This window comes from Triturus cristatus, chromosome 7 (genome assembly GCF_964204655.1).
Source record: "Triturus cristatus chromosome 7, aTriCri1.1, whole genome shotgun sequence".
Taxonomy (NCBI): Eukaryota; Metazoa; Chordata; class Amphibia; order Caudata; family Salamandridae; genus Triturus; species Triturus cristatus.
In genome coordinates, this window is record NC_140590.1 from 1,072,586,962 (window position 1) to 1,072,600,209 (window position 13,248).

Genomic DNA, 13,248 nt, shown 5'->3' on the forward strand with positions numbered 1-13,248 from the left:
TTTTGTATCAGTGTACGTTCCGCCGGGGTTGCAATCTACCACGTTTGCGGACCTGGGGCGCCTCCTCCTTGACCTCCCGGGTGGGCTTCTGGTAGTGGGGGGGGGGACTTCAATGCGGTGGCTTCTGGGTCTATGGATCGTCATCCCCCCAGGGACCTCCCCCGGGCACAGGCGTGGCTGTCCGGCCTTTTAGATACACTAGGATTGGTGGATTGCTGGCGACTAAAGCATCCCGCGCAGCTGCAATACACCTTCCACTCGGGTGCCCATGGTAGCCTCTCGCGGCTTGATTATGTCCTGGTCCCTGCGGCCTATGCTGGGAGAGTGGGAGAGGTGCGCCATTTGGCGCGGGGTATTTCAGATCACTCCCCACTACTGTTGCACTTTGATGTCTTCCCGAGGGGGGAGGGCAGGGTAGCCCCAATCAATGCCTGGTACCTGCGCGACCCCACTATTCGAGCCGAATTGATCAAATCCTTGCAGCGGTACTTTGAGGAGAATGTGGGGTCTGTCCCTTCGGCTATCTCCCTGTGGGAGGCTTTTAAGGTAGTTCTCAGAGGGGAGGCCCTCTCCTTTATCTCCCATGCCCGGAGGCGCGAGCGGGAGGAGGTAACCCGGGTGGAGGCCGAAATTACTGAACTAGAGGGTGACCTGGGGAGCGGGGTGACGGATGCCACATTGCATGTTCTACACCTCAAGCAGGCGGCCTATAGGGCCCTCGTCACGGAGGCGGCCAGGGGCCTCAGTAGAGAGCAACAGGGGCGACTGTATGATGTGGGTGATAAGGCTGGTAAATTGATTGCGTGGTTGGACAAAAAGGAGAGAGCGAGTCGTGTGGTTCCGTTGATCGAGAGGATGGATGGTGTGTGTGTCACCGAGCCGGACGCCATTGTCTCCTGCTTCGCGGATTATTTCCGCGAGGTGTATTCCCCGGTTTCTCCCTGCTCGGAGGAGGATTCCCATGCCCTGCTTCGGGACATCGCGCTGCCCTCCCTTTCGGTGGAGGACAGGGATTCGCTGGACGCTCCTCCCACCTCGGACGAAATTGCCCTTGCTATCCGCTCGGTCGCATCTGGCAAGGCCATGGGCCCCAATGGCATCCCTATCGAGCTGTATAAGCTGCGACCGGATGTACTGGCGCCCCACCTGCGCGCGATGTTCCTGGCGGCCCGCTCGCGGGGTTCCCTTCCGCCGGACCAGCGTCTGGCCACGATCGTGGTGATCCACAAGGAGGGGAGACCCCGTGAGCGGGTCACATCCTATAGGCCTATCTCGCTCTTGAACGCGGAGCCCAAAATCCTCGCCAAGGTGCTGGCCAACCGGCTGGTCGGCGTGGTGGGCGATTTGGTCCACCAAGACCAGTCCGGCTTCATACCCCATCGCAACACGGCCCTTAATCTGCGACGCTTGCACGGGGTGCTCGCGCGTGTCCCGTTCGTGCGGGAACCGGCCATCTTGGCGTCCTTGGACGCCACCATGGCGTTTGATACGCTCGAGTGGCCATACATTTGGGCGATGCTGGCGAAGTTTGGCTTCGGACCGGGCTTCATCAGCTGGGTCAAGTTGTTGTATTCCGGCCCATTGGCGCAGGTGGTGGTGAATGGACGAGTTTCGGCCCCATTCGCACTGGGACGGGGCACGCGACAGGGTTGCCCCCTGTCGCCTCTCCTGTTTGCACTGGCCCTGGAGCCCCTGGCGGAGTGGCTGCGGTGGCACCCTTCCATCCGTGGTCTCCGCTGGACCCCCGAGCATGAGGACCGTGTGTCCCTCTACGCTGATGATATCCTTCTATATCTCGCCTCCCCGCGTAAATCACTGATCGTCCTAGTTGATGTTTTGCGCTCATTCGGTCGCAACTCAGGCCTCGTCATCAACTGGGCGAAATCCTGTGTATATGTGCTTGCCGGGGAGGCTCCGGTCCTACCACGGGACTGTCCGATCCAGATTGCCTCCCAGGGGTTTCGGTACCTGGGTATATATATTACTCTGGACCCGGAGGCCCGCTACGAGCGGAATTTGCTGCCCCCCCTCCAGCGCCTGAAGGAGGACGTGGTGCGTTGGCGGCGTCTGCCGCTTTCGCCGCTCGGCCGAGCGGCCTTGTTTAAGATGATGTCGTTGCCGCGCTTTCTGTACGCTCTCCAGAACACTATGGACTTGGTCCCGGCGCGCTACTTCCGTGAGGTGGAGAGTTTGCAGCGTCGCCTGTTCTGGGACGGGAGGCCACGTATTGCCTTGGCTAAATTGACGCTCCCGTGGTACGATGGGGGGGTTGCCCTCCCGGATATTAAACGGTATTACTGGGCCTCCCAGCTAGCTGCGATTAATCATGGCCTTTACGGGCCCGCCCTGAACCCGGCATTTGAAATGGACAAGATGCTCCTGCCCGGTGGCGACTACAATCGAGCGCTCTACTCTGGCGCGCCGGACCCTCGCCTGACGGGACCGACGCGTGTCATGGTGCGTGTATGGCACGCGGCTAACGCAGCTATGGGGTGGAAGGACCGTTTGACCCGGGCGTCACCGCTATATGCGTCTGCGAGGTTGGGCTCCCTGTGGACCTCGAAGGGCTTCGAGAAGTGGGACACGATCGGCATCAGCACAGTGGGAGATCTCTGGACGAGGGGGGGATTCAAAACTTTCGAGACGCTGCAGACGGAGTTTCAGTTGCAAGGCAGTGAGTACTTTCGGTACTTACAAGTCCGCCACGCGCTGGGCTCCGTCTTCCCGGATGTCGCGTCCATTCCGGAGTCTTCCCCCCTGGAGGACAGAGTGCTGGATGGCCATATCCCAGACAGCACGATCTCCCTTATATATAAAAAACTGATCAACGACCGATCGGGCCTGCTGACTGGCCTCCGCGAGGCCTGGGTTGCCGATGGGCTGGAATTGGACGACGAGGACTGGATTTCCGCGGTGGCCTCTCCGAAGGAGGTGGCCATCCCGGCTCGCCTTCGCTTCGTCCAGCTTAAGATCCTCCACCGGGTTTACGTGACGGGGCCAAGGCTTCTACGTATGGGCTTTGCTGAGGATGGACTGTGTAAGCGTGGCTGTGGTGCTTTGGCAACTTTCTTGCATATTCTGTGGGAATGCCCAAAGGTGGAGCGATTCTGGCGTGGTGTGCACGAGGTCCTGCGAGTGGTTACGCGTGTCGCGCTGTTGCCTGAAGCGAGGAGATGCTTGCTGAAAGTGTGGGAGCCAACTGACTACTCGGTTCCGCAGACGCGGTGGGTGACTCTGGGATACATGATAGCTAAGCGTGACATTGCTCAATTGTGGGGATCCCAGAGGCCCCCGGCGGTGTCGGCCTGGAAAGAACACATGGATTGGTGTATGTTTCGTGAAAAGGTGGTGTATGTTGCGAGGGGTAAGCCTGGGGCGTGGGTGAAAATCTGGGGCCCCTGGAACGCCTATCGCGGGGGTATTTGCGAGCCGCCACTGCTGCCGGCTGCCTCACCAGCTCCGTCCCCCTAGCCGACCCCCTCCCCCAGCCACGGGCACGTGGTTCCCCAGTCCCTGATCTGTTCTCATTCCCCTCTTCAGAGTTTGGCGATTGGTTGGGGTCCCCCACTTAAGGAGCGCGTGCTGTCACTTGGGATTGCGGGTTGCCTTGCGGGTGTGGTTTTTTGTGTTGTTGTGTTTCGACAAAAGGAAACCGTATTGTGGGTTTGGAGTTATGTGGCCTGCACTACTGATATCTCCTGATTTACCTTTTTGCACCGCCAAGAGATTTTTCTGTATATATGTCATATGCTTCTGCCACTCTAGCGGCCGGCCAGACGGTTGTAGGCCCATACCTGTAACTATTTGAGATTGCAATAAACGGTTTCAAAAAAAAAAAAAAAAAAACATTTCTTTATATCACATTACATCTTACCCGCACATTAGAAAGAAAGTAAAGTATTAATAAATGAAATAAACAAACTAAATAGCAACAAAAACTTAGACATTGAATAAATAAAGTAACTAAACACTAATAGATGAAATTATTAAGATGTTGCCCATCACATTTTTTCAATCAAACATAGTGGCCGAATACTCCCAACTAGATGTTGTAACCCTGTAACATCTCCAGCTCCACTCATATTTTGTTCTGAAGAGGTTTAATTATTCCAAGACAAATGATTATCTCAGTGTTTTACATCTCTGTTGGTACATAGGACATTTTTGAATCATCACTTTGGCTCACTGTCTTCTTAAAATGTAAAATATTCCTGGTGATAGACTTTGACAAGGTTAACCTGCAGGGGTTCTTTGGGAAATAGTGGGTCTGTTTTCCTTTTCTGAATTTGTTTCACAATAACTCACTTACCAAAAGTAAAATCTGATTCTTTGACCTGCCTCCTCCATTATTTTGGATTTTGTAAGATGGTGTCTCCTTGCAGCACTGTCATTTACTTGGCTATGGATTAAATGCACCTGTGGAAGATTAGTTTGTCGGCATGTCCTCACAGTAACACACAAGGTGTATTTCCTGTTGATCTGCTCTAGTCAGGGGCGTAGCTTCAAGGGGGTGTTTGGGGGTGTTACACCCATTAAACATATATATTCTGAAGTAAATAGTTGGGTACAAGTGATTTCAGTAGGGCGTTGTGAGGTGTCAGCTGGATTTCCCCTGGGATTTTTACATACACAAAATCTCACACACACATACTGTCGCTCTCGTCTCTGTTGAAGGTCTTAAAAAATGTTGTTTAGTTTGAAAAATATTGTGTCTAACAATACTCACTGCCCCTTAATCCCCCACCCCTCATGCTCGGCATGATTTTTGGGAAGTTTGAAGTCCCCCCAATCTTACTGACCAATCTAGACCCCTGGCTCTAGCAAAGCAGTGGGAACCCGGGGACGGATCCTCTGTCTCAATCATGCCATATTTTTCTGTAGCAAGAATTTGCCCGATTTTGGAAAGATAATGCTGTCAGTATACAAAGTATCTGGTGGGCAGAGTCCAGCAGAAACAGCAGAGGTTTCAAAAAGGGTCATTTAGTAGGCAATGTCACCATGTGGCTGTGGCATGGCAAGGGAGCCTTAGGCCTTAATGCAAGCAAGGCAAACGCGGCATCCACAGTTGGATGAGAATCGATTGCTATAATTGGGGTGCAGCGGGCCCCTCTCACCTACTTATATTGGTGTCACTGCCCCTGCTACACTATTGAAAGCAAAAACCCTCCGAGGCATGTTTCCCTTACATGTCAACCAGGAGGAATCTTAGCAATTTAGTTCCTGGTCCGATTTACTTCTCACCGGTCAATGAGTCTCTGTGCATTAAAATCTATTTCAGATATCAAATTTCCTTTGTTCAGTCAGCAGCACTCTAAATGTAAAATGAAAACAAAGCACAAACCTTCCATGTGATCCACTCCACATTGTTACCAGAGCGACTGTATGTCGGTAAGTAGGGTTTTCAGTAAAGACTTTAATTGTGGGTTCAAATTACTGTTTTAGAAGCAGTTTATCCACACACATGCACTGGTTAGGGCTCCCCTACTATAGTTGACTATGGTGGAAAGACCTATTGTGGACAATACCAATGCTTACAGTGGGCTCTGGAGCTGCCCTTTGCTTATCACGGATGGGCTTGCTGATCAATTTCATGTGTTTGCTTCTTATTCAATGGCTTTTCTTCCTCTTCTTGTGTTTGGCCCACTGCAAGAACATAGCTTGTTTCCATCCTTTTGATTGGCTGACATATACCCTTCCAACAAACGTATTAGGTGACTACTTTTTAGGTCTCACCTTCCAGACAGTGCAAGCGGTCTGGTTGTGATATACCTATTGTTAGCTTAGTGATAATTCCCAATATGCGTAGAACCAAAACATTGCTTACTATTGATCGGCTTTATTGTAACTCTTGCCAGCTTCTTTTTCAGTGGCTTTCTTTGTCCCATGCTATCTTATGTTTGTCACTTCCGTGGAGCATTGCCTTTGTACCAGTGCTTAATTTGTGAAAAATTAAGTGCCAGGGCCCTTCTCGGAAAGCCACTGCAGCCTGCGCTACCCGTACCCTGCCAGCGCTTCCAGTGACAGAACCAACATACCACCTAGCCATTGCACTCCTACAAGTGTGACAATTCAGACTATTCTGGCTATTTCAGTCCATACAGAGCTATAATAACGGCATGAGATGCAGGTATTATTTATTTTCAATGTATATTGAATTAATAAACACGCTTCCTTTGCTCATCTCAAAATGAAAAAGACAGCTTTACCATGTGGTGGACTGTCACTAGAGCCGGAGCTGACAATTAAGTGCCGGTGTTGAGCACCGGAAACCACCAGCACAAATTAAGCACTGCTTTTTACCCTTGTTCTGCTGAGCTGACTTGTATTCTTCCACTGATCATATTTAGGGAACTACATTTTTCTTTTTGATTGAACACTCCATGAGAGTGCATGTGCTTTTCAATGCTCATCTACATATGCTTCTCCCAAACACCCAATGCCTCAGATCCATATTGCTATCGCCCTTGTGTGCTGTTCTCCAGCGTGCTTCGTCCCACCCCACTCTGTGTGCTGCTCTCCCTACTTTGCTGCTCTATCGCAACAGCTTCTACCCCTCCCCCACGCTCGATGTTTCTCTCTCCCTCATGTTCTGCTGTTCCCAGCTTTCCCCCACCACTGTGACTTATATTTTAACCTCTTGTCTCACTGCTGTTGCTTCCCTCTACCTACCCCTCTGTTGCTCCCCCAGCCTTGCAGGCGTTTACATACTTTTAAGGCCTCGACTGTTGCTTTCACCACCCAACCCTTGCTCATTCTTCTCAGATTTTTAAAAAATAAATACATCCCTTCATTGATCCCCACACTTTCACTGCATGTCGCTCTACTGCCCTCCAAACTCCTCTGTTACTTCGCTTTTATAAATGTATTTGTGGATACTTTTTAGGAGGGCCATGCACCTTCAATTTGCTATAAGGCTGCTCCTCTCTTAATTCACCCTTCGATGCACCTTTTAGTTATTTTTGATTTACCACCCCAAGATAAACAGCCACCATCTTCCAATGTTAAATAAAAATATTTTAAAAACACATTTTTGCCTGTGCAATGACATATGCATGCTCACATACACATCATGCTGGGGTCTCCTATGCATCCTAATGCTTGTTTTGACTATGTGTGCACAATATTTAATCTTGCCTTGTGCACAATATTTAATCTTGCCTTTTGACACCTATGGGAAGTTGTTTTTTTTCAAAGTTTACTTATATTGACAAAAATACATTGTCTGCAAGGTTTTAAAAAAATAACAGGTGAAAAATATTGCAAATATAAGGCTTGCTCCAGGATGATCCCGATTATCGATGATAAAGTCCGCAGGGATTGGGAGGGTGATTGGGCTGCCCCATCACAGACGATCAATGGGGCAAGTGCTGCACAGTCACAAAAGACATCTCATTAAACAGCCGGCATACACTGCTACATTTTGAGTTTCTGCGCAGAATTTACATTACTCCTGCCAAAGCTCATAGACTTGATCCGACTAGGCCGCATACTTGCCGGAAATGCTGCGCCCCGCACGCTGATTTCGCTCATCTCACCTGGACCTGCCCCACATTACAACCATATCGGGATAAAGTTCACAAAACGCTAGGCGACATGACCAATCTATCCCTCATCCCCACACCGGAAGTGGCACTCCTGGGTTATACGGTAAATTTCCTCAAAACTGTTAGGAAATTCGCATCCCTTAGCTTACGGTTAGCCAGGCGAGAAATTGTTATCCACTGGGGTCTTAGGACAGTCCCCACCTTGCAAAGTTGGTTGAATAGTCTGGCCTACTGCAACACCAATAGTGAAGTCTATTCCAGTACAATGCCCTGTTCCTCTCATCCCAAGGACATTTGGGGTCCCTATAGGACCTATGTAGACTCCCTACGAAATGCCTCTGACTCACTGTTAGAGTTGGTCATTGTCCCTACTGGATTAGGTGAGGCAGTTATGGATACGCGCAGGATGGATTCCCTACACAATACCATGGCCTGTGGAGACGGGTCCCTCCTCCCTAGGGGGTCTCTCACGCGGGGGTTGAGGCTGGCTGTGACTCTACGATACCTGCTGCTGGACGGCGACTGGTTCTATGCTATGACTCAGGGGGGGGGGGCCTTGGAGATTGTATTGTCCTTCGAATTTCTACCTACCTGGCTGCTACTGTTCTCCTTCTTGATTCGAGCCATGACAGACTTTATGTTGTTATTTTTATGTTACTGTATCTTTCTTGATTGCAATGTCACACAGTGAGCACCTATGATTATATTGATATGCTGTGCTAAAAATGAAAAAATAAAAAAAATAAAAAATATTGCAAATCGAAGGGTTTGCAAGATGTAAGCACAGTAAACCATAGTTTTTGGGTCTGGCTTTACAGCAACTTCCTGCAGATATATGATCAGCCTAAAAAACAGCTTTCAGAATAGGGTGATTAGGCATCCGGGATTTGCCTAGAAAGTCCCGGTTTTCATCATCTGTTGTGGCAAATTTACCTGAATTCAGCACATATCCAGTTTATAAAAATGAGTCCACTGAATGCAGATGGAGGTAAGATTTCATGTATTCATCGTCAGGATTCATTTCCATTCTTTTCAGAAAACAATGTAATAAACACAAGTGATTTTTTGTGTAAAATGTCATTAAACCTATTCCCCTTAAGCGGCTCGTCGTCTGTGTTTCCTGTGCTGTGAACACTGTCTTTTAAGTCATTTTTGCCCCTCTGTAAAAATTAAATTGTAGTCCTACTTCTATGTTTGTGAAATCTCCCAATTTTGGTTTTTCAAAATCTGGGCACCCTATTTCAGGAGTACTCCAGAGAAGGGCTTTTGGGTCCTCCCTCGTGTTGGTAGACAGGAGTACGTTTTGATTGGACAGAAGTTGTATGCTTCCATGGAAAAAGTACTTCTCAGCCATGCAGGTGTGAATATTTTGTTTGTTTATGTGGCTGCCTGAGCCAGCAGCAATGTTACTGCCTAGAGAGGGCTCACCAACACACACAAAGTATCAGGCCTACCATGAAATGGAGTTTAAACTTTCAGTGCCACACAGGGCACTGTTAAAGTGCCTTAGATAAATAGATAGTTTAAAGTATTTGTTTTGTTCTAGAAGCAGCAAAGATCCCCTTCCCTTTCCATCGTTAATATTAGACCTCAGAGTGCTGCTGGGTGTTTTAGAGCAGTGTGGGATGTCCAGGGCTACAGTAACCCACACTTGCATTTTAAGTCTGCCTTGACAGTGCAGCTGATGCCAGACCTTATGTGTTCAACAAAATAGAGCTTTTTGAGTACTACTGAGAGAAGGACTTAGGCTCCTCACATATGTTTGTTTAAATGTGTAGAAAATTTGATTGGGTCTTAAATGCTGTGCTTCTACTAAAAAGAGTGCTTGTATTGCACCAATTCTGATAGTCAATATAAGAGGGCTGAGATGGCAAAGGTGGCAAGCCAATGATCATGGGTATAGGCGTGATCTATTTGTTAAGAAATGTTACAAAAATACATGTGTTATTTTATGACTATATGCTTGATAGTTTCATGGTGGGATTAGTACACTAGGCCTTATGGTGCTCATGTAAAGTGCTCCAGTACCTTTGGATCGAGGTTGCACTATATAAAAACTGCCGAAAATACACAGCGATAAAAACAAAGCCTTAACATAATGAAAGACAAATAGATACTCATTTTTGGGCTGATTTTTGCAAAGTGGAACTAGACAACCTGGATAAATCGCAGATACCCCGCTTAAATTGTGTGTTCGTCAACAAATATTTTATTTCACCACAACTCCTTTTTTATCGCATATGAAAGCACTTTCAAGTATGCAAGCTCAAAATACCAGTTGTACAATTACCTACTGTGCTTGATTTAATAGACTATATTGTTGCTCTATAATAATCTGGGTCACGTACAGGTTTTACATGACAAGTACTTCTCAGTAGAGTGCTATAACATGGTGTATTATTGTCTAAGCTTCTACATGTAAAGAATTAAACATTTTGGAGTTTTGAAGAGACTTTATAATATTTTATGTGATTTTTTTGCATGATGTACATAGCAAACATTTTCAGGGCTTGGCTCATGCACTGGCTGCAAGAGCCCAGTCAGACAGTTATCTTGGCTCTGGCTCTGGCTCGGCTCTCCCTATTAATGTGTTGGCTCGCTCACCTCAAATAAATCTATATCCATATCGGTAGGTAGAGGGTCTTTGGGTCAGCCTCCTTCTGCCATTGGTCTTTCTGAGTGTCATTTAAACTCTACATCCATCCATAACAGTGTCCTACCTGGAGAAATGATTCTGTCCCCATCAGTCACTAGCTCTCTTCCCTGTGAATGGTGACAGTTTCTGCGCGCATGTGCGCATGAATATGAAAATGTATGTACTCCAGCGGTAGTGCTGGCTGGCCAGTCCTTTCATTTTCAGTTTTCTCCTATGATTGATCCCCTTTCATTTATTTGCTTCATCTTTTATTTTGATTTTTTAACATGAGACAACAGCTCTCTAGGCAGTGCTAAGGAGTTGTTTACACACAGCTCATTTCATCTGTGGAATGAGGTATCCCACTTGGCTGCTTCCTCTAAATCAGGGGACCTTTATGGATAGAGGTTGTCTCTAGTCTTTCATTGTTTTACCATTCCAAGATGGCCAACATGTTGATTGTAAATGTGGCAGCCATGTTGGAACTTATAAACAATGACAGATAATATACAATACAATACAGACACCCACGGCTATGGTTAGTTTTGTTATTGGAAGCATATGCCTGGCATGTTTAGATGGCAACTTATTTTCTTTTTGCTACTTGAATTATTTTAATTAATCTTGCATATGTTATTGAGTGTGTGTTTTTAATTGTGGTTGTGCACGAATGCGTTAGTGCGTAGATGTATGGATGCATGGGTGCAAAGATAAATTAGAGAGTGCCTGTCTGATGATTGGAGTGCCTTAACCCATCACTAATGTCATTTTAACTAATTAGGCAGTACTACTGGCATGTTGCCAATGCTTGTTTTAAAGACATCTAGTAAAAACTATTTTTGCGGAAAATTTTGACTTGGAAGAAGTTTTGCAAAGTTAGTAAACTTGACAAGTTTGTGGAGGTGCAACATTCGTCACCTTTGCAAACCTACACACTGGATTACAATGTTGCACAGCCTCTGTTTAGGCAGCTTCCCCTTGTCAAACCCACCTAACAATGGCAGCTGATTGCGCGGAATGTTTGTGACTTGTTTCCATTGACCGGTTAGACTGCTGTCTGAACAAAGGGCGTTTGATTATTCCAAGAGATTGTCAGGCTGAGAGATTACTGACCCATGAGAAGGAGGTGTGAGGAGGAACCAAGTTCCTACACTTCCCATGGATGGACATATGTATTGAAATGATTCTACTGTAAGGCATTGCACCAATAAAATACGGAGCCTGGAACCTCTACAGCAATATGTAAACATGTAACAAAGCTCCACATTCATCAATCCGAGTTTCTGTAATGGAACGCACACTGACGACGATGACGTATACCCGAGTTACTGCCATTATTTTAGATTTCTAGGAGGTTATACAATAATGCCATTAGTTTCGCCCTACTCTCCACTGTATCAGCTGAAGGAGAGAAACTGAGCTAAAGCACAGGGTGAGATTATAAAACCTTTACCAGCCATCCCTAGTTCCAACCGTAATGCTCTTTAGCAATGTAATGCTTTACCTGTCTCAATGCTAGCAAACCAGTTTGTTTTAATTCATACCGCCCGGCTGCCGATTCTACATACTGTAAACGACAGGTACTTAATTTACCGACATAGGAAGGATGGAAGGCAGAGTCAGCCGACATTGACGAACACATATGCGCGCGCCCTCACTCACACAAAGTAAACATTAATAAATGTATTTCCCAATATTGAATATCGCAGCAAAAATTAAAACAAGCATGTATGATAGATAAATCCTTCTGTTAAAATAAATACGCAAAAGACGTCGCTCTCCTTGCCTGTTGGTATTTTCATGTCTCAGCGCGGCCTCTCAGTGTTGCGACCCCCTGCGCAGCCCATCCTGAACGTGGACGAGGCTGTGGGGCCGGGTGGCTCGCAGCCCGGCCAGCCTTCGAGACGTCTTGTGTGGCTGTGTGGCGGACTCGGGAGAGCGCCGCACACTTGCAGCCGGGGAGGCAGGACCGGCCCCTCCCTCCTACAAGGAAGGAACTCGTCGACTTCCAACTTTTCTCCGTACTGCCTCCGCTCTCGCGGGTCACGGGTCGGATTCAGCCAGACGCCGTCCTTCCATTTGTTAGGTGCCATCTCAAAGGTCGCTCCTTCTTTTTTATAAGTTCTTTTAAAACTGCACTTTTTTAAAGGGTGTTGGCAACCGATCCTGAGGTTTCCCATCAGCATAGAGTGCATTATAAAAAGTGATAACTCTACATGAATTTTTGCAGTAATCGGTGGGATGATTCGTTGATTTAAAAAAAAAAATGTATTTTATGAATCCTAGCGCCAAGATGTCCATTGGTGTATAGCGCTGTACGCGTAATAAAAGAAATGCGAATTCCGCCCCCCAAAAATTCTCACTTATTTCAGCGTAAACTGAAGGTCACCTCTTTCAAATCGTTATCTTCGCTCATTCCGAGCGCCTGGAGGCTGTATAGCAGTAGAGAGCGCTATCTTCGTGTGTTACTAACTCATACGTTGTCACCTGGATCACATCGTCAGCGAGCGAGACGACGGAAAGGCGAGTGGGCACCGTGCCACCTTCCGGCAGCCACTCACATGGGGCACAGGAAGGGCGCAGATCCGTTATTATTTCAAAACAACACTGACCTTCCAGATGTGTCAGCTGGAATGCCTCTCACCCTCCTGTGCCCTGGAAAGCACCGGGTTAACCATCAACTTGTGCAGGCTTAGACTGTGTGTGATTGTTTTAAAGATACAACTGCCCCGTAGCCATTGTTCCTGTGTTATATTAGTTTAAGCTCCAGTACTCTTTGGGGTCAATTTAGAGCACCTTTCGCCCTAGGCAAGCCCTATGCAACCACAAAAACAACTACACGACTGAAAACTGAGTGGAACTTATGGTGATAAATAAATAGGACATGTAGTAGATATGGACAGCATTTTATAGTGCGTTTAGTAATACTAACGCGTGCTATTCACTAACCTAATTGCCCTCACTCCTATTTTTCCTGTGAGGAGACCTCCTAACCATTTGCAGAAATGGCTCCCCCTATGAGTTTCCCAGTTATTGTATCTTTTGATATCTGTATTATATTTTTTGTGT

The 13,248-nt window shown here is 47.2% G+C and overlaps 1 protein-coding gene across 1 annotated transcript in view; it reads right to left on the reverse strand.

The window, feature by feature from the left end:
• The window catches only part of SH3TC2 (SH3 domain and tetratricopeptide repeats 2), a 257,065-nt gene extending 244,401 nt beyond the window's left edge, over positions 1–12,664 (reverse strand). Inside the window, exon 1 of the mRNA XM_085618160.1 lies at positions 11,966–12,664. Within this exon, the coding sequence (XP_085474286.1) occupies positions 11,966–11,981 (16 nt within the window). The 5' untranslated portion in view covers positions 11,982–12,664. The remainder of the gene's footprint in view (positions 1–11,965) is intronic.
• Positions 12,665–13,248: the final 584 nt, after the last annotated feature.